The sequence below is a fragment of the Brachionichthys hirsutus genome, chromosome 21, assembly GCF_040956055.1.
Source record: "Brachionichthys hirsutus isolate HB-005 chromosome 21, CSIRO-AGI_Bhir_v1, whole genome shotgun sequence".
Lineage (NCBI taxonomy): Eukaryota > Metazoa > Chordata > Actinopteri > Lophiiformes > Brachionichthyidae > Brachionichthys > Brachionichthys hirsutus.
Genome location: NC_090917.1, coordinates 9,014,557 through 9,036,401, shown reverse-complemented (window position 1 = coordinate 9,036,401; position 21,845 = coordinate 9,014,557). Strand labels below are relative to the sequence as shown.

The 21,845-nt window shown below is 47.2% G+C and overlaps 1 protein-coding gene across 1 annotated transcript in view; it reads right to left on the bottom strand.

Annotated features, from left to right (window-relative positions):
* The window catches only part of myocd (myocardin), a 44,016-nt gene extending 23,461 nt beyond the window's left edge, over positions 1 to 20,555 (bottom strand). The window contains exon 1 of the mRNA XM_068754917.1: positions 20,416 to 20,555. Within this exon, the coding sequence (XP_068611018.1) occupies positions 20,416 to 20,555 (140 nt within the window). The remainder of the gene's footprint in view (positions 1 to 20,415) is intronic.
* Between the last annotated feature and the right edge of the window lie 1,290 nt (positions 20,556 to 21,845).

Genomic DNA, 21,845 nt, shown 5'->3' with positions numbered 1-21,845 from the left:
AGACAAGACAAAATAACAACTGATATATATATTTTTAAACACATTTAGATTTGGAGTAAAACTCTAGCTGGAATAAAGCTGTAGTGGGATGTTTCACTAATATGTTCCCGATTGCATGAGCCTCTTTATATCCCTCATCACAATAAGGGAAGAAGAACAACTCATGCTTTTAACAATTAATCTGCGTCCGTCTGATTCTGGGAACCTCTTCCCGTGAGTTTCTGAAGTTTCATGGCTTGTGTTAAATGCTTTCTATTAGATATGACAGCAGATAGCATTTCATAGTGGCTGGATTTTATTTTATCAAGTCGTTTTTGTTTTCCCCACTGCTAGATATATTTTGCTTAATGCTGGCATCCGACTAGATGACATCATTTATTTTGCTTGATCTGAGACTGGAATTCGGCGCGGGGCCGTCTGTCCTCCATTTGATCTCACTGCTTTCCTTTTTTAACTGTCATCCACCTTATTTTTTATCCCCTTTTATCCCCTGCTCACATCTCTGGCTATACTTTACCCAATCATTTCCTCCCCCCCCCCCCCTTCAGTTCGTGTCTGTAAGCAAAAAGAAGTGTGGGCTATTTCGAGCCTTTTCGCCGCACTAATCAGTAGTTTAGTTCAGCAACAGCTCGCCGCCTCTGCCTCACCGCCATCCATTTAATCTCCTCGCCCCCTAAACATGGCTTGGCTTTTGTTGCCACGCGGCCTCGGCCCACGGCGGCGGGACGCACGCACCGAAACGTAGTGATTCCATGTAATAAATGACGCTGCTGTCTCTCTGCCGTTGCTGACGTGACGTCTGCCGCAGTGAACTCCAAAAACTCGCACAATGCTCAAGTCAAATATTTACAGAGACATTTCTCGGGCTGCAAATCTTTCGCTGACATTCAGCGCTGCATTCGTCTTGTATGTGCAGCGAGTACACACGTGCACTGCGCGCGCGCGCACACACACATACACAACCGTCTTAATTAGCAGGTGAAAGTGCTTTAAGGGACGGTCTGTCGGAGGGTTTGACAGTGTACACAGAACGTCTCCGGGAGATTCCTGAAGAGGTCACCCAGCCCCGGCTTAATCCTCCCCTTTAATTGGGCCTATGTCAGCGGACGTGACGAGTCTCATCTGAACTGTCTGGAGCCACACATGCGTGCTCGAGTGTGTGCGCTCAGAAGAAGGCCGATCATACACCGATCTGAGTGCACGTGTGTGCAGCAGCGTGTCATGACTCATGGCTTTTTGCTCCGCTGTATGATGCATATGGTAACGCAGCGCTGCTGGAAGGCCGTAAGTCACCAGCGTGTTTATTGGCTGGCTGCACAGACGTCTAGATCAAAAAGTGACTCTTACTGTTTTCTGTGATTTCTTGTGTTATAGATAAAGCAGATGTGCAAAATTTGATTTAAAAAAAAGTTCAGTCTGGAATTACAAACATTTTTACATTCAACTGATCTGGAATGCTGGTCATCGCGTCACTGCATTGGTTCCAAGCGAGGATGAATCAGTGGCGTTGCTGCTTAGCTGCTGATAGGAACACACACACGTATCTGGAATGCTTTAAATATCTTTACTCAAATGGCATCTGTGGAGGCCGGCTGTCCCTGCAAAGAAATGGTGACAGGGGGAAGTGTACAGGAAGCGACCGGCCGACGGAGGAGGAATGGAACATATGCTGGACACCATGGAGCTGCTGCTCAGCTGTCTGACTGCAGGAAACAATGAAAGACGGGAAGCTTTTACTACCTTCATCTATTTCCAAGTCTGTCTTCCTACCCTCCTCGCCTGCTTCCTTAATTACAGGACGGAGACAGTACTTCAATCCAGACTGCACAGAGGAATCCATCATTTAGAAGCATTACCTGTTATTATAATTCCACATCTCTGTGTGTCGGACCCCATACATTTACTGGAAGCACCATGCATGGGTCAGCAAAGAACCCAACATTTGGCCTCTGTTTGGCCCTCAGGTTTATGTCCTGACCTATTTCACTCAGTACTCTATGAGTAGGAAGTCTGATTTCTGTCCTGGGTGACGTGATTGGATGGAGAGGTCCATTCTGCGTCCCCTAGACCGGTGGTCCCCAACCTTTTACCTGCTACGGACCGGTTTCTTGCCGGGCAATTTTTTCACGGACCGGGGGGTAATTAAATTAGAAAAAGAGAAATCTAATCTTACCAATAAACTTCCATCTTGTGCGCCAGGCTGTGAAACTAATGAAGGATACTGGGACAAAATTTGCTGTTAAATACAGCATTTACATTAAAAAAAAATATATATACATTTAAAATTACCAAAAAATGTAGGCAAATTTTGTCCCAGTATCCTTAGCTAACCATGCTAGCATAACGAGCATCCACCCTGTAGTATTCACACACTGAGAACTTGACTTTAATGATGAAAGGTTAGGCTAGTGCAAAGTGCTGTAGTAATACTGTAGTAATACTGTAGTAATACTTAAACATTGACAGCATGATAGGATATTTGATTGGTCAACTGCCATTTGGCTGTCTGACAAATATACTTCACGGTGTAATCTGATACTCGGTCTGATTTTCCCCAGTTTTTAAGCTTTGTTTTTGTAAGCTCATGTTTATTTAATTCTAATGTAAAAAAGAAAAGACAAAAGAAAGGCAAATTGGGTGATTAGGGATTAGATGATGGAAGCTGGAAATGTCAGGAGACAGACTTGAGAGTGATTCAGACCTTTATCAGCACCCAGTCAGCGTTATCGGGGAAGCCGAGACGTTTCTCACGACACGACTTGGCTGGCCGAAAGCAAAGAGCACGGAGCACAGCTAATGTAGAGAACGAGAAGACCGAGGAGGACAAGGGCGGAGACGAAGACATTAAGGACACATATGGAGTCAAATGTCCTCTCGGGCTGGGAGCTTTCCTTCAGCCTCTGAAGCAACAGCTGCTATTGAAGAAGTTCACCGAGACGAACGCAGACCAGAAGGGACAGAAAGACAAAGCCGAGCCAATGTCCTCCCCTCTCGTCTCCGTACACCCCTCATCTGTCTCTGTCTTTATCTGGTCTGAAGCTTGGTCACCTTCACTCGCCTGGCTGGAGATGTCAGCGTCTGGGAGACAACCGATTCAGTCCAACCCCAAGACACAACAAGGGTGCGGGAGACATGGACTGTCTCCGCATTTGGTGGAAAACTCAAACACAGAGGGAGACGCTGTTTTGCGTTTTTGTGCTTGTTTAGCTTTTGGAAACCGACTCAGGCTCTGCTGCAGTCGGCAGACGCTGGCCAGTGGCGGGTGTGTGTGTGTGTGGGGGGGGGGGGGGGGCTGTGCAGTAGATGGGCCCGCATCACCTCGGATTAGCTCTAATTCCTGCCTATTATCGGGGGCTATGGGCCGGCTTTGTGTGGTATTCACTATCTGAAATGTAATAACTCACTGTCGACGCCGTTGCTGCTAATGTGGACGTCCGTGACTAAAGGTCCAGATGGACGCCGCATCACACGGAACAACCGCCGACGCCAAGCAAAATCTCTTAACGGCGTTATAAAGGGAAAACAAATACGTCCAAATTGAAAGAGAATGACTCGATATTAGCTGAAATAAATCCATGAACGCGGGCTGGATTTAACTTTAGCCACAGGTCCGGCCCTGTCATGCGGCTTGCCCTCCTCAGCAGCGCCTCTAGGGAATCAGTGTTTTGATCCCGACAGAACCCAGTGGAAATAAAACCGTCCAATCACTCCAGCGTGTAAACGTCACCAGTAGCACGTCCTAATCGATGCATCTGTCTGTCTCTGAACTCTTGACCTGTCCTCTGTCCAGCTACATCCTTTCGTGTTGAACTTTGTGCATTGTAAGCACAGAAACTTCGTAGCTAGACCCCCCACGTGGCTACTCTCTTTCTCTGGCCAGACTAGTTTTAAAGATCTTCACTTAATTTTAAGGCAAACATCGTAACAATGAGTCCGTAACCTTTCATACACGTTTCCAGCACGCGCGTAAATTCAGCAACATGTAAGTGATGTGTGACATTACCGCACTAACTACAGCACCACGTTTGCCTGGCGAAGGCTGTATTCGTCTCACTGAGAGTGGAGAACTATTTCTGCATGAGGAGGTCCACGCAGCCTGGCCGGGGCGCTCCGTCAGCCAGAGCGGTCCTTCTCTCGACAACGGCTGACCGCACCCATGTTTTGGTTGCTATGACGCCACTCCATCCCCTCAGCATCCTTTGCTTCCATCTATTCGACTGAGGAAGACTCTTAGTTGCAGCTCGTGGGGGACATTAGTGTTCTCATGTGGACGGTTAGCTGTGACCTGGTTTCAGGGTTTCAGGGTCAGTACCTGCAGGACCTAGCAGACATCGGGGTCGCCACAGACCGACCCCCGGGTACAGAGCTGGTATCTGCTGGGCTGGACTCCACTAGACCCCGCCAGACTAGAAGCTATTTATAGGACTATGTCTGTGTGACTGTGTGTTTATCTGCCTGTGCGTGCACGTGTCCTACGTGTTTGCACGCTCACCCAGAGGGGAGTTGGTCTTATCAGCACCGTGGAGCATTCATCAGGGGTGACATTTTCTGCCATTCCGCGTTCAAACCAAACACTTGGTTGCGTGTGCTATCTGCACGCCGCGGGACGCCGAGAGGCCTGACTTATGCGACTTGATTCGGTACATTTAGAGATTTTTATTATTACTTTTCCTCTGATAGGTAATTTGGTCAGACAAACCTTTCTTTCTTCCTTGCCTGATTCTGAAAGCTGAAACAACACCGGGGCACCGGCGGCTCCGCGGCGATGCTTGCTTTTAACACCCGAGGGACACTTGGGTCGCGTTTGAATGTTGTTGCAGGGTTCTGAAAGGGGCTGCCGGGTACATGTGTGTTTCTTGCTGTCTTTTTTCCTATCTATGTGTGTGCTAACCCCAGCGCACCTTTCTGGCCTGGTGGGTTTGGAATGGTGTCCAACAGAACACCACAGAGTAATGTGATAAAGCAAAGCTCAAGCTGTTGATTCAACCCGCAGGGCTGCTGCCTTTACCTTATTGGTTATGATCATTTTCATGCTCTGGATCCAGCTTGTGTTCTGAGGAGGCTGGCCAGCCCACACCGAGGAGTACGAACTAGCCGGTCCAATCAGAAGACTCGAGCGGGTCCCATCCTAATTCAGTCTGGTGGGCAGCATATTACGGATTGCCTGGTTCACGCTGTGGACTTTATCAGTGGTGTCTGTCCAGTTCTCTGCAATGACACTTGTGGTGATTTTGAAATGGTGCACCACCAATCGTTGCCCCGACACACTTGATCTGCAACGGCTTTTTAAGTCGCCGGTGTGTGTCCGGGATCATTTGGGAAATGTTTCTGTGACAATGCGAAACCTTTTCAGAAGACAAAGAGAACATGTTTCAGGAGTCGTAAGGCTGAAATGTTCTGTGCTGTAGTTAAGAGCGTCTTCATCTTACTTATTATTTATCGGGCATGTTAACCCTCCACACGTGAGCAGACAGTGGACAGGAAATGGCTGGTGTGGTGATACGTTGTGGTTGTCTTTTGAAGTAGCCCTACTGATGTTGCTTGCAATCTGTTTCGTGACTGGTTTGTGGTTTAGGTCAAAGTGAGCGAGTTGTCCGCTGTTAACCCAGGATTGCTGGACAGTGTCCATGCCACAGCCGGAGGTGCTGAGCCTGCTGCATCTCTCCCAGAGGAGGTGAATGCTAACTTACTTTTCAATGTAAAAGAAAATTCGATGGTGTGTGTAGAAGAAGATGGACATTTTACACTGTCAGAGCCTTGACCTCGAGGTTAGTTAATCGTGTACGAGTTGTGTTCTACTTCTCTCACCAACAATGTTACATTTCTATTTATTTGCACAAATGAGATGGTCGGTGAGAGCGGTTGCACTGCAGGTGAGCTCCTGGCGAGCTCCTGCATTCCACCTCAATCACTGCTCTACAAGAGAAAGCAACATCTTCTTCTAAAAACCATCCTAAAAATAACGAACTATTTCGTGCTGATCTATGCTGCAACTTTACAGGGATTACTTTTCATCGAGTCCCAGGAAGTACATTTAGCGAGGATATCGGAAAAAAAATGGACCTTTTCCGTGCGCCGCTACTTCAGCGCATTTTAAAACTCTGGGCGAGTACAGTAAGGAAAATCATTTATTTGAGTTTACTTCTGTCGGGAAACATACACCCAAACCCGGGACCAGGAGACCTGAATTCTACTTTTACGGAGACTCCGTTCGACGCCGCTCACAGCACCCGGAGCAGCAGCACCTGGAGGTCACGCACCGAGGACATCACACCCAACCTCCCGCTGACAAACACCACATCGCCCGCGGCCGTACCCCCCCCAGCAGCAAGCCGGGGAACGAGCAACGCAGGCGGTCTCCCTGTTTTCACTTCCTTCATATTGCTGTGAGCAAAGCAGCCGATGCGCGACGATGCGTCACGGAATTCCCCCGGCGCAGGTACGTCACGTTGACGGTCGGGGCCTCCCTCCCCAGCCTGGTAACGCAGGCGAGGTCACATCGAGCAGAGGCCTCGGAAACGTGGATTATTACTCCGGAGTTGTACATATTATGTGTCTCTTTAATTTATTGTTAGTGATTTTTGCATCTGTGGTGTAAATTATTTTTATTTTGTTATTTTGCATCAATTGAGTAATTTAATATTGGTTTCATTTGTAGTTTTATTTGTATTGTTAAATGTTGATGATTTATGTACTAAGGACTTTCAACGGAAACAAGACCGCAAGGTCTTTTTTTAAATGCTCCTCTTAGACAGGATGTTTGACGGTACTTGTACTCTAACATTCTATCTAATAAATATATTCATCATCATCCTTACATGCAGCAAAGGCCCCTGGACAAACCTCGGGCCACCAGCCTGTCCTCGCCTCTTCTGTTTAAGACAAAATCACATTTCGTGTGTTCCATTAAGTTTTGTGCATGCAATAATTCAAACATTCTGGAATAGAAAATAAAAGTCATGTAACGCAGGGAATTCTCATAACATTATGGCGGAATGTGATCCCTGGAAACGATGCCAGCCCCCGCGGGCTCCACAGCAGAGACCGACCCCTGCCTTCACACTGAGTTAGCGTCATCAGATGGTAAAACGACTACTCATATCCGGCCTTTATATTCTCACTGACAACTCAATCTACTCTACAAGACATCCATTCAGCCAGGACCACACCACCAACCCGCCCCTGAGCCACAGCTGCCCCGCGTCAGAGGCTACGTCCATCACAGCAGATGATGAAGCACAGCCTGGCACAGGAGACAGTGTGTGACCCGCCATGACACCAGAGCAATATAATCACGTTATAACCACGTTATAACCACACTAATGATGGGACGGCACCTCTGGCTGATACACGATCCACCTCCGAGGTCAGCGTCAGAGCAAATACTAAAATACAGACTTGTGTTTATTTTATTTTAATCAAATAGATGTACCAGGCTTTACATTCAGGATTCAAACAGTTCCTTCTGTAGCGTGAGCCTGTTTGTTCACAGGAAACACGGCGACACAAGCAGGAACTGAATTCCTGTTCATGAGATCCAAAGAATTTTCTCTGAGCTCCCCTGAGCTTTATTTCACCGCGGCTCAGACAGCAACGAAACACAAAATGCTCCCGAGATAATCACTCTGTGTACGGTCACAGTGTCCACCGTCTATGGATTTATTCTGTCCAAATGACAGTAGTTCTGATTCTAAATGTCAGAGAGATTAGAGATGAGACAGCGGGCTTCTTTGCACGAACCAGAAACTCTGTACAGAATGGACTTCTCCAACCGACACGTTCTAGATTCAGGATGTCTGTTTCAACGTTTGAGTTCTGCATCGCGCCAGAAGCGTGTTTCAGAGTGAGGCTTCAATGACACCACAACAGAGAGGCCTGATAACGACGGCCAGCGTCCGTCGGATCACCAGCAGGACACATTTAGATCTGACTCAGAGGGTGAGCATGGTGGGTGAGACGGACAGTGTGTCACAGTGACCAGAGGTGTCACCCCCCGCCGACATGAAGTATGATGTCATTGGCTGCATGTCCACTGATTTGTGGGCCAGTGCCATGACAGCAGGATGAACGACTCACAGGCTCCGGGGGGGACAAAGGGAGGGGGAGACAACCACAGTGTGTCCTCCGTTACAGAGGAATGATGCTGGAATCCTGCGCAGCAGTGTTAACATTCATCTACCAACTGTTTCCTGTTTTTAAAGAGGACGACAAGCAGTTGTCCACCACAGTGAATCAAGTGAAACCGTTGGCGCAGTGGCAGCGCGGGACGTCCGAGGTGCAGGGACAAGAAAAGAAATGGGGACGGTCAAATTACAAGTCTTTTAAAGTTATTCAATGTTTTAATTACTACATGTCAGTCAAACTATTACCTGTGGAGGTCAACTATTTTCTAACATTTGTATGTTAGCTGTGATTTTACAGCTAACATACAAATAACAACAGAAGAGGAACCGATCTGACCATCAAAACTACTTTAACCAGCGTTGCTGTGGATACAACAAAGCAAAATAAAGGTCCTAACATTAAAAGAGAGAGACGTTTAGAGAACAGTGGACTGCAATGCTTCACCGAGAACTGCTGCAGTTACAGGAACAAAGTGTCCAAACGTCACGGCATCAGCTTCCACAAGTCAATAAAGTTTAAAAACTCCCTGAGCAGACCCTCGGACAAATGTGAGCGACATCATAACAATACATTTTATGTTGAAAGCACTTTATATTTGAAAGCAAACCTCAAAGTGCACAATAGTATAAAAAAAACATAAAAACGAGATAAAATCAACAAATAAATCAGATAAAATTAACAAGCAAAGGAGGTACAACATTTTTTTCTAAACAAGTATACGGAATAGGAAAGGTGTTTACTGTGGATGATGACGAGTATATATATATATATATATTTATTTATATATGATATGGACGATGCTGCACGAAGACCGCATCAGCAGTGCGCAATTGCGTGCGCGCGCAGCTTAGAGGGAACGTTGGTCACTGGGCAAAATATTCATATGCTACTCGGTCTACTAGCTACCAGCGTGACAGTGTCTGTACTATGGCTAGTTACTGCTAGTTTAATATTAGTTAGTGTCAGGTCAAAGACAGGAGAAGGGAATCCAGAAACTGAACTTTAATGTTTAATGCAGACAAATCAGAATTAGGCAGGCAGTAGACGAGTTCCAGGAAACGGGCAGAGTTCACACACCAGGTAATCAGATCAATCAGGCAGACAAATCCAGAGGAGCAGCAAACAGACGAAAATCCAAAACACAAGCAGGGCGGGTACACGTGAACTACAACGAGGGTTAGAGTGCTGGAGAGTAGGAACAAGTCTCTGGCAGAGGGCAGAGGACTGAGCAGAATCTAAATGCAGGGGGGCTGATGAGGAGACGAGCAGCAGGTGTTCAGAGCAGCACAGGTGATGTGGATGAGCTGATGACGGGCGTGGCAGGCAGAGCAGAGAGAGTAGAGCAGGAGGATCGGGCTGGGATCCTGACAGTAATAGTTTAATGTTTAATCATTTATATTTATACAGTCATGGATGTCTCAGAGTCTTTATTTACTGCTCTCCAACAGGAGTAGAAGTATCTGGACCCTCCAACCGGAGTAGAAGTATCTGGGCCCTCCGACAGGAGTACAAGTATCTGGAACTTCCAACAGGAGTAGAAGTATCTGGGCCCTCCGACAGGAGTAGAAGTATCTGGGCCCTCCGACAGGAGTACAAGTATCTGGGCCCTCCGACAGGAGTAGAAGTATCTGGGCCCTCCGTCAGGAGTACAAGTATCTGGACCTTTCAACAGGAGTAGAAGTATCTGGGCCCTCCGACAGGAGTACAAGTATCTGGACCTTCCAACAGGAGTAGAAGTATCTGGGCCCTCCGACAGGAGTAGAAGTATCTGGACCCTCCAACAGGAGTACAAGTATCTGGACCTTCCAACAGGAGTAGAAGTATCTGGGCCCCCCGACAGGAGTACAAGTACCTGGACTCTTTAGCAGTCATTTAGAACGGAAGAAGCCTCTTGGATGAAGGTGAAACGTCTTTAACCAGTCCAGTTGGTTCTTTGTTACCTCGACCTGGATGACGTAGAACCTGCACAGACAACTGTTGGTAGAGTTGCATTATGGGTAGTGTAGGAACCAAGTTTTGACAAAGAAGAAGAATGCGTGGATAAAAGGATGATGGGTCTGTTTCTCATCGGAGGGAAGTTTTCTGGGAAAGCTCTCCTGGAAGAAATGGTGTCTCACATTTTCCCCATGCAGACTCCATAAATAGACAAAATATAGTTTGACATAAGTACATATTTATTTTTCTGTATTAACATAAAATATAAAACGTACTCCTCTAACCCCATTCCCCCCTTCTTATTAGAAACAAAGCCCCGTCTTTCCAGTTCATAATTTCGCAGTAAAGCCAACTAGCACAATGCTTCGTATCATTCGACAGCCGTCGACATCAAACCAAAGCAAACAGTGGATCAAAAGCCGGATACCTGCTGGAGCTCGTCTTCATTTAATGAAATTTCCAAGGTGTATTGAAGATGAAGTACAATGTACATAAACAGAATGATCAGACTAGCTTGCTGTCCTGAGCGTTAATTGAACATCTGTAATGAACACATACCTGACCCCTGATCGGATCACCAGCCAACCGCTGGAGCGTGAGCTCAATAGGAACGGTGCTTTTTCCTGAAGCTCCTGGTACGTCAGCTGAACACTCTGTGCCATGTTGTACTTGGCCTTTAGGAGAGGCAGCATTCAAGAGACATTTGGAAGCAACCGTTGATGGATCCTGTGTTCCACACTTTAATGAACAACATATCAAGTACAGGGAGAAAGCCAAAATCTCAACATCATGTGGAGAGTCTTATTGAGGACAACATTCAGCTTCAGTCTGCCAGTAAAAGTCATCATTCTGCTTATGTAGTGCTTTGTGTACTCTTAGACAGGGCTTCACATGTAGGTGAAATACACATAAAGATACAAACACGTATGGACCTGATGGGAGCTGGTTCATTCTCCGGTTAGGTGGACACCAGAGTAGGGAGGAGAGCATCAGGGTGATTTGGAACCAGCAGACACTTCTTTACATGGCCTGGCATTGTGTTTGGACCACTGGCAATGTTTGCAGCAGCTGGTGGCGGTTCTCAGTGGGATGCTCCAGTGGGATGCTCCAGTGGGATGCTCCAGTGGGATGCTCCAGTAGGATGCTCCAGTGGGATGCTCCAGTAGGATGCTCCAGTAGGATGCTCCAGTGGGATGCTCCAGTAGGATGCTCCAGTGGGATGCTCCAGTAGGATGCTCCAGTAGGATGCTCCAGTAGGATGCTCCAGTAGGATGCTCCAGTAGGATGCTCCAGGGAAACCATTTAGCCATATGTGTGTGCCTTGTTTCCAATGGAGAATCCAGGTACGTCGTCAGTGTGTGCTGCAGTGTATAGATTTAGCTGACTGGAGCTAACAGCATAGCTACGTGTGAAATCATGCATCATTTTGCTTCGCAGATATTTTAAGCTCTATTTCATTGTTATGCATCTACCCTGCCTATTGCTCAACTGAAATCAACTTGTTTTGAGATCTGCAGCCGAGTAAAATCATCTTGCAACCTGAACAGATATTCTCAGTGACAGCGCTTGTTGCTTTAGCGCTCGCTACTCTTTACGTTACCTGAGAAGGTTCTCACCTCACAGGCAGGCTGTTGGTTGCGCTCCGGGCCGATGTTCTCATTACTTCTGCCAGCATGCGTACAACGTGGCATCGCTCTAAATACCAGGCTTGAAGACTGTTGCTTCAAACTCTTTGACTGACATCAAGTAGCTTTTTCTCCTCTTCGCTGTTTCTCTCTTGAGCAGCAGTACATATTTCTGCCTCGCCTCCATCTGCAACGCATCTATCAACGGAGAGCCCATGCTTCTTCCATCATCTTTTACTTGCAACACCTGCTAAAAGTTTGGTTCTGACAAAAACCTGAAATTTCAAAGGAATGACACCTTGAAAGCACCACGGCATTAGTTCCATCAAGGCCACAATGAGCGAGGAGCAGAACTCGGCGCTCCAACAGGCCCACATGCTGCGAGGGAAGTAATAAAACAAGGAGCGTCATAATTCATGAGACATTTGTCGTTTGTGTGGACATTCTGTTCTGTCCATCACGTGTCTGCTCGTGGGCCGGTGCTGTTCGCTACGTTGTGCTCCCTCCCAGTGCAGCCCAGTACTCGTTTCTATCATCGGCAGCAGGGCCTAATCACAACCAGGTGGCCTCCCATCCAAATTAACATATGGTTCTAACTTTCCCCCTATTTTGACAAACGCATACCTGCTTTGCTGACTAGTAAAACCACAAAATGAATTCTTCTTTTTAATGATTCACAGCACACGAGGGCGGGTGAGGAAAGAAGAAACAGCAGACCGGCGAGCTCTTTCATATTGCGTGCAGCCGTCCTACGCTGGTACCATCAAGCCCGATCCGTGAGTCCGAGTCCGGCCTTCAGCATCAGGGCCTGTTGTACTCGGTGCCCCCTTTCTCTCTCTGTCTACCATTTCATTTGTCTTATTGATTGGATGTGGCGAGGACAGATGCGTCAGTGTGAGGCCCCGTTTAAACGAGAAGCCTTGACCTTGACCCAGATGTAATGTGGCTCCTCGTTGAAACGTGACCTGAGGCTACTGGTTGTCTCTAATTCAAGTCTCTAGACAAACTATGTCACAAATCAGACAGGCAAAACCAAATCTAACCATGTATCTACAAACTATACAAGTATTTACCCACATTCTACTAATAAAAAGATAATTAATGACCAAATCCAGAGCTCATCATTCAGAACTATCAACGCATCCATCCATCCCTCCATCCATCCATCCATCCAACATGAAAGCCATCAGTGGCTTTACCCACGACTGTGTTTGATTGGCTGATACAGGACATCTCTAATATTTGTCTTTCATTCGCTGATGAAACCGATGGCGTGAGGACATTTGCAGGATTTGGTAGCTGCACTTTTTCCTCTCGATTTTGGCACCGAACCAGGACCACTGATGACGGAGCAGGACATGATTCACGAGGGGACAGACGCTTACCTCAGAATGCCAGTGGCACTAAACGGCTTTGGTACCAGCGCTCATTCACATAAACGCCCTTGATTGGACGGATTTGAGAGAACGAGCCACTGCTGTCTTTCCTCGCTTCCTCTCTTTCGGGCTTGGAATGCATCTGAGCCGTGAGTCGGATCAGAGCTGTATATTGTGTTACTGTTTTCATTTCTACCGTGAGGATTTCTTGCCTTGGTAAAAATTCACCACCCAAAGCTCTTGTATCCACAATACAACACCTGGAAAAAGAAACTCTTCATTAATCTGTGCAGCCCCTCAGAGTCTGTGGTTTTAAGCACTCCCGTTTCCAAGCCACATGTGAGGCGGCACAGCGGCTGCTCGGCAGAGCCTTTGTTTAATAACTCTGGGTTATTTTCAGGTCATTGTGGGCGAGTGGTTCCTTAATTGAATTTCTAAGCGTTTTGTTTAATATGCCACAGTTAAAGGGCTCTAAAAATAGCCCAGTGGATGCAATGACCTCATCTTTTCCGGAGTTTTGTAGATATAGTTAATCCTCCATGGTCTTTATCTCTGTGACTAACAGCTGATGAAGGAATTATCACAGAGGACACAGATTAGATCACTGCCGGTGTTGTCCTTAAGTGAGTTAATTCATGTGGTCCCGATACCTTATGATAAACTGTATGGATTATCTGTGTTGCCGTATCAATACTGAGGGGGGGCAGTTGATAGAGGACGCTCTTAAACAGTCCGTCTTTGTGAGGAGTGTATAAAATAATGAAAACGTTGAATGGAAGCTGCTGAAGTAATCTCTGTAATTCCCTCTAAATTGCATTTGTCCTTGCTCACATCCACATATTAGCGACAACCACGGAAGCTTTTAATAGCCGCCCAGCTGAGTTTTTGTTTCCAGTGGTCAGGAGCTGCAGATCCCAAAATCCTTTTCATAATAATACAAGGCATGAAATCATAATAACAGCGTTTTCCTTCAGAACACGTCCAAATGGAGTCAGATTAGGAGATTACACGATGTCATCTCTCCTGCATAAACAACGGGCCGCAGTCTATTGATAGACAATCATATTCATACTTTGGATGATAAATAAACGCTGCTGACCTTTTTTTTTTTTTATTTTTTTTTAATTTATTTATTTATTTATTTTTACCTTGTCTGCATTCGTGCTCCACAGTGACGGACATAACGTCAGTCACTGCTGGAGTTCTATGCAATTTTTATTCTGATAGTGATTGTGACCGTCACCTGCCCTCTTGGCAGCCTAGCCTATTCCTATTTTATTGATTTTATTACCTGCTTACCACCGTAGAGGGCTGTGCACACCGCAGTGAACATACAACATGAACAAACAAAAAGTGACAAATACACAGTGTTCTGAGAAGAAAGTGCAATGGATTTATTTGTGCCCCTTAATTCTACCCCTTCCATCCAATCATCACCAAGAGTTGTCCCAATACACCAGGTTCACATTCGTCTCTAGAGGAAAGTATGGATCACCAAGTTCTCAGATCTGAGGAAAAAGAGAGAGAGCATAGTGAGAGCCACAAGCACTGACCCAGCAACCTCCACTGACTCAGAGATCTGTGTGCGGGGTTGACTCTCTAAACGAGTTTTAATAGGTGCTGGAGTGGTGGATCTGGCATGCGTGAAACCTCCACCTAAGAACGGGGCAGCCATCCCGGACCCAACAATGGCAACATAAGCCCCCAGATCACCCCAAGCAGCTACAGCAACCCAAGAACGACCACAATGGCCCCACCAGAACCACACGCAGAAGAACCAGTCCAGGGCCCGGGGGCGACTTACACCAACACAGCCGACGAAACCTAGGCCAGCGCAGCGGCACGGGGCACAGCGGGCCGGCCTGGCGCCCCACCAGCACCCAACACCACGCCCCCCCCAACCACCCGCCCCCCTCCCAGCACCCTCCACCCATCCCACACACCCCCCACAGTCCCCCAGCCCCCCCCACGGCCCAGCCACCCCCACCCCCCACCACCGCCCCCCACCCCCACCCCCAGCGCCCCCCCGCCCCCTCCCCCCCACCGCACCCCTCCCCCCCACCACCCAACCCACTGCCGAGCTCGGGCAACCCCCCAACCCAGCGAACCAGCGTCTGGGGAACGGGAGTAGACAGTGCAGGGGCTTCAGCCCTATCCGACCCTATACAGCCATTTGGGAGGAGAGTATTATTCCCTGGGATGGAGAGTAGGGAGCAGGAGGCCGGACCACCGTCCCACCCCAAGCCCAGCCCGCTAAGGCCCCACATGCCGCGCCAAGGCCAAAAATAAATAAATTGATTGTGAACCCCCCCCCATACCCTGTCTATATGGCTCCCCAGATCCCAGACTGGGGAACCCTCCCAACACCGTGAATGTGTGGACACCCAGGTGCTATATACACATGTATGTAGTGCGTTAAAATTTGGGGCAGGAGGGGCCAGACGGGGGATGCGGAAGAGGGCAACGGCGCACTCCTGCCCTGTGCCCTCCCCCTTATCTCCCCGCCTAGCACCCACGTAACCCCATGTGGTGCATTAAAATGGGGCGGGGGGGTTGCAGAGGGACGCTCGGTGAACGCCCCCCAGCACCAGGCCCCCCAGGTGCATGTCCCTATGTGTATATTTACAAATGTGTTGTGCTAAGGTGCTGATCTGTTAATACAACACATTGCATAAAACCTTTTCTCTTTATCAGCAGTTATATTCTGATGTTCATTACTTCTCAGAACATGAACTACAACCCATACTCGTCACCTAACTGGGCCTGCTGTAGCTATAAACGCCAACAAGGTCACTGTGGATGGTTTGAAAAGGCTGAAGCACAAACTCTGGGATGGACAACCAGGAAACATCACAGACGGACGGAACAGGGGTCAATCCTCCACACTGAGATAAATGATAATTACAATCAACAAAACAGTGAGCGTCATCCTAGTTCGTTTGACACTGACTCATCATTTAGAAATCCATCCGTCCATATCCAAAAAGCTAACGCCACGCAGCGAGGCGGGCGTCCGACCGGCATCTGACCGGCATCCGACCGGCGGGCGGTTTGTCATCTCGGATCACAGACAGAGAATTGTTTTCAGTGGTGACCTCATATTCTTAATTACCTGCCGATGATCGTGGGCAGAAGCAGAACACACCTACACACACACAGAAATGCATCAACACAGGATCCAACGCGACCACCTTTTAGCTCACGAGAACAGCGACTGCGAGTTTCTTGTGCTCCACACTAGGGCCTGTCATCTCTCCGCTCTGCAGCGGCCGAGCTCTGTATTTATGTTAGCTGCAGAGCAATTTTAACTGTACATTCCAGATAGGTGAACAACACTTGGCCCAGGCAGGCGAATATTTCAAAGCTTACAACTCTTAAAAAAAAGAGAGAAAAAAGCAGCAATCAATGTTCAGTTAACAGAGAACTTGGCATGAAGAGGTGCGTTGCATTTCTGCAACAAAGGCAACGGAGATTTATTTGTGTCTGAGCTCACCGAGCCCTTACAGCTTTCAATAAGTAGTAGAAGTAAATATGAAACCAATTACAAACTTGGGTCGGCACTACAAACGGTCCCTGACTTTTTATTTTTTGAAACCTTCTTATTGAATACTAATATTTATGTCTCCCATTCCAATTTCTCATCACGTCACAGAGAGCGGTTGGATAAATAATAAATGTGTTTACTGCTTGCGTGGACTGAGGTAATGTTTGCCCTCAGAAATCTTCTATCCATCAAGCGATTCCCGACGCCGGCCTTTTCTCTGGATGATGAAAGAACATGGAGGTAATTTCACGGATCAATTAGGAGCTGAAAACAACACTAGGGAAAATACGTCGGCACACGTTCCACCTGCTGCTTAATGCAAAAAACAAAAACAAAAGAAATCCCTCTGTTTTATGCTGATTGTAACAAAGATAAAATGTTTGGCAGGTCTTTTTTGTTGTTTTTACAGAACAGGCTGTTCTCATTGCATTCATTTAAAATCGATTTTCTAGTGAGCAAAAAGTTCAAATTCTACCAAGCTGTCGCACAATATGTGTCTACAACATGAAAGCTAAACAAATGCCTTCGTGTCAGTCTGTGCACAAACACACAAGCGTGAATGAGTGAGTGAAGCCGTGCACTGATCACGTCTATCAGCACTGCTGGCTGATGCCCCCCCTCCTCGGCGTGGTCGAACCCGGACGGTCCTGTGCTGCCGAGCCATCCTCTCAGCGGTCAAATTACAGAAGGTCTGCCCAGATGCGTCTCACATGAATCTGTTTTCATGTCAAACCTATAAGAGTTACCGTGTTGGACCAGCTTCAGCTGAGAAACTGAAACGCGAGCCAATCAGCTTTCCTGATGTGCATCCAGTCGTGTCTGGCTGCATGTTACTTTAAATGTTCACTGATCAGGCTCCGCCTCTCGGCTCCGAGGATGCAATAAAGATGGATTGTTTGGATAAATCCTTCACTCATTAATTTTCCAACCACTTTGTCCGGCACCGGGTCGCGGGTCATGCTGGAGCCTATCCCAGCAGTCAATGGGGGAGAGGCGGGGCACACTCCGGACGTGCCGCCAGCCGTCTGGGCTTTTTGTTTTTGCTACAATCACAGATATTTATGATGTTGATATAGCTGAGTGTAGTGCAGACCCAGATAAATGCATCTGCTGCTCTTTATTTGGCTGCTGCGTTGCATATGTCAGAGGTTCGCACTCACCAGTATTCAGATTGAATGTTTTCATAGCAACTAAATCAAGTGGAAGCATGAAAGGGCAAAATCCAGTTGCATGTTGCGATGGCCCGACTCCCACAGGAGACTCGTATCACCAGCACTGGTGACCGCTGACACAAGGGTCGTTCACTTGGAGCACCACGGAGAGAAAATGTCACCGAGGCGAGACGCCGGCTCTCAGCGTTTGACGCTCCTCAGCATCTAAAGCGCTCACAAAAACCCAACTCTGAAAGTTCTGCTCCCACAGAACACGCTGTACTCAATGGGTTCCTAGAATCACACAGGAAGTAACGGACGTAAACAGGAAATAAATCGAACGCACCTTTTAAACCGTCCTGCAGACATACCGCCGATGCTGCCACTCGCCTGGTTTCACTGGACTCGCCTCAAGCAGTCGGGGTTTCATGTAAATGATATCAGAGGTTTTCACCTCTGGTAAGGAAATAATTGTGTTTACATACGTATGTAAAGAAAACCCTGTAAAGATCAATTTATTGATTATAAAAATACTGAAATTAGCATATAAAATATGTACACTATTATCATAACTGTGTTCAATGTGTGCTGCTATTTCTATTTTTTAATGATACCAGTTTCCAGATAGATAGATGAGTTTAATAAATTGTTTGATATTTCAACACAAACATATCCTCCTGGGACCCAGCCAGTTAGCATGTCCTCTGTAGTGGACATTTGTCCATTACAGAGGACATGCTAACTGGCTGGGTCCCAGGAGGATATACAAATTAAAAATGGGAGAACCTTTAGATGTAACCTGAATAACACTGAACACATCAGTGATGCTGGGACGGTCATGGCGTGTTAAAATAACCTCCTCCAACGGTCCCGTCTGTGTTTCCGTTTAGAACGAGGCTGCGTATCTCACACTGCATCTTTATTTAAACCTACACCTTCGTGTTGCAGGACAGGACTTGCCCCCTGAGTTCACCTGCAGTAAATGTGGGCCGGGTCAGAGAGTCAGATCTTTGGGTCGTGTTTAGAGTCCTCCTTGGCAGGAGAATGAGGAGCCACTGACACTCCTTTGGTTTCTCCTGTCCCTGACACCAACAGGATCATTTGAAAAATAAGGCAAATTAAAACAATGAATGGCTGAGAATGCGATTCCAGTTTGTGTTGCTCTGCCTCTTTGTCTACTCTCACTCCCTCGCCACTCATGACATCATGGAAAACTCTGAGGGAAATACTGCGTCGCTCTCGCTATTCTGAGAGTCTGCAGGGATACAAGGATCTAAAAATACCGGTTCAAATCGCAGGATTCCTCGGATACTTTCACCTTCAGCCCAGCGATGCGAGTGGCGTTTAATCCTGGCTGATTTGGGCTGTGAAGCTGAAAAGCAGCAGCGACGTTTCAAGATGGATTAATCATCAGATGGATTCAATAGAATGTTCAAGCACCGTTTAATCTGAGCAGGAGACGTCTTCTGGTGGAGACTCTCATAGCTCCACACGTATGCACCCGCAAATCATATTCTCTCTCATGACTTCAGAAAAGAAGGGAAAATAATAATGTTTATCTTTAGAATGTTTCAGCATTACACCAGAAATGGCTGTAAAAGGAAACAGCAAGTCGTACTTCAGTGAGGTGGATCCTGATCCAACAAACGGATGGTAATATCTCACAAGCAGAAGAATTCATCTGAATCTGACTCCACACAGCGAAGACGGTAAACTCACACTCGTAGTCAGTCCAGGCATGAAAGACGATGTCCTCATTAGAGATTAGGAAATCACTTTTCCATAGAAAATCTGAAAACCTTAAATATTTTGACGCAGCCAACAGAAACATTAGCCCTGTATGTGAACTAACATTTAAAATACACACACACATATATATATTTCTGTGTATAACTTTAATCATAAACGATAACAATTCAAATTCTTAATACTGATTATTCTAAATTATCTGCATGCTGCTTAATAAAGATGACATAAACACATATAACCATTATCCTAACGAGCCAAAGCTTGCATGTTAAATTTCTCTTTGCTATTTGGGCTGATCGGGACCTGATGAGAGTAAAAAACACTTTTCATGCAGTTGTTTGTTTCCTTTATATTTGAGTTAGACAGAACTCAGTTTTTAAATGTTAAATTAAATGAATGCCTACTTTATCGGTTGCTTGTCGTGTGCAGCATAGATAGAAGCTGTTTGCGTCCGGATGCCATGCTAGATAAACTCCCCTTCGTCCGTCCTGGCTAAAATATAACCCAGGAACACGCTTAGGGACCCACCATGAAAAATACAAATACCTTCATGGACCAAACCTGCAGCAGTGAGGTGTGGACGGCCCGGCGTGGAATCCTCTGTGCTTTGCCGTGTTGCCGAGGCTTTCACGGGTTCCTGATTGTCACGTGATCCATGCGTGCGTCTCACGTGTGCGAGCTGTGGCTGTGAACCTGCGACAGGCCGGCCGACGACGGCAGAGCGCTGCGTCTGCGTCAGGGACGGACGCTGATGATGGACTACTGTGCTGCCCCGTGTGGCCACACTGCAGCACTGTTGTTCCAGCAAACACCTTTCATCTCTACTGGGCAACATCTGGGCCGCTCCACGGGCTCTTAGACTTAAAGTGAGATGAAAACACTCACCCTTCCGGCTGTGGGATGGGGGCTGCTTATTCTTCTGCGCCTGACTCCATTTCTCCGCCAGCCGTCCGGCGTCTTTGTGAGCCCGTGCAGCCCTCTGCAGGTGTCCGGGGCGCTGCCTGCTCTCTGGACCGCTGGCGGGGGCCTCGCAGCATTTCACAGCATTCATGGCCCCTCACTCTCCTTCTGGGTCACCTCAGCTCTCCTTTCAAAGAGAGTGAGACATCATGAAGGGTTCCGACGCCACCTCAGCCGGCCGTCGGAGAGCCAGCACTAATTGAGTTTGAAGGACCATGAAAGACGCAGCAAACACTCATTTGAATGTTTGCATTTGAAACGTGCTCCGCGGTGCCGTGAGCTGGAGGACAGCCATGTTAGTGTTAGTCCAGAACACAAGGCCGGTTCCAGGTCTCGTATTGTTTCTGTTCAGAGGTCCATCTCGGCTCAGGCAGCCGGCGGGCCGCGCCTGTTTGTTTACGGAGCTTTAAGCCCACTTTCAGCCTCCCAGCCACGCTCCTCTGCTGCTGCCAACTTATCAATTTAGACCATTCTCAAGGAGCAGCCATTAAACACACCCTCTCTGTGGGATCAGTAGCTCAGGGAGCCCCCACAAGGTGTCAGCTCCCAGATCAGCCTTCTGTGCAGCCCTTCCACCTCCTCCGGCCTGCACCACAGAACGCCACAAACACAAGCACGCCTCCTTTCATAAGGAGAGCCGCTCACACACTTACAGAACAATAGCCTTCATAAGTGCACGTAACACAGAATTCTGTCCAATAAAAAGAATAGTATTTTGGGATGAAAGGCATCATATTTAGGAAGCACAAATACGAACCATAATCCCTGTACAGGCGTTCAATAAATCAGATTCATATACATAGATCAGGACATGCTGCAGATATGCCTGCTATGATTCGGCAGATCTACTTGCCGTGGTTGGGAATACGTAAAAACTGCATTTACAGTCTTGCAATCTGTATTCCACCTTCGGCCCAGACGGCGCAGGTGGTTGAGCGGGTCGTCCTATGATCGAGAGGTTGGTGGTTTGATTCCCGGCTCGGGCACATGGGTACACAGGAGGACTGATGGCTCAGATTGGCAGCCTCACCCTGTCATCTTACCAAGTATGGAGTGAATGAATAATGTAATACAATGTAAAGCGTCTTTGAGTATCTAGAAAAGCGCTATATAAAATCAATGCATTATTATTATTATATCCGGGCAGAGACGCTCGGATCACTCCTAAATCAGATCACTCTGCAGAGAGCTAACGTCGCTATAGCAACCAATGATGATGTTAAAGTCTCATTATTTTCTGTTTCACTCCAAACAAACTGTCAGTCAGATTACATCCAAGCAACACCCCCCCCCCCTCCTTCATAATAGTGAGCAACATTGATGGCTAACGGACAAAATGCTACGACTGCTCAGACATTTATCACATGTGGCTACTTCCTGC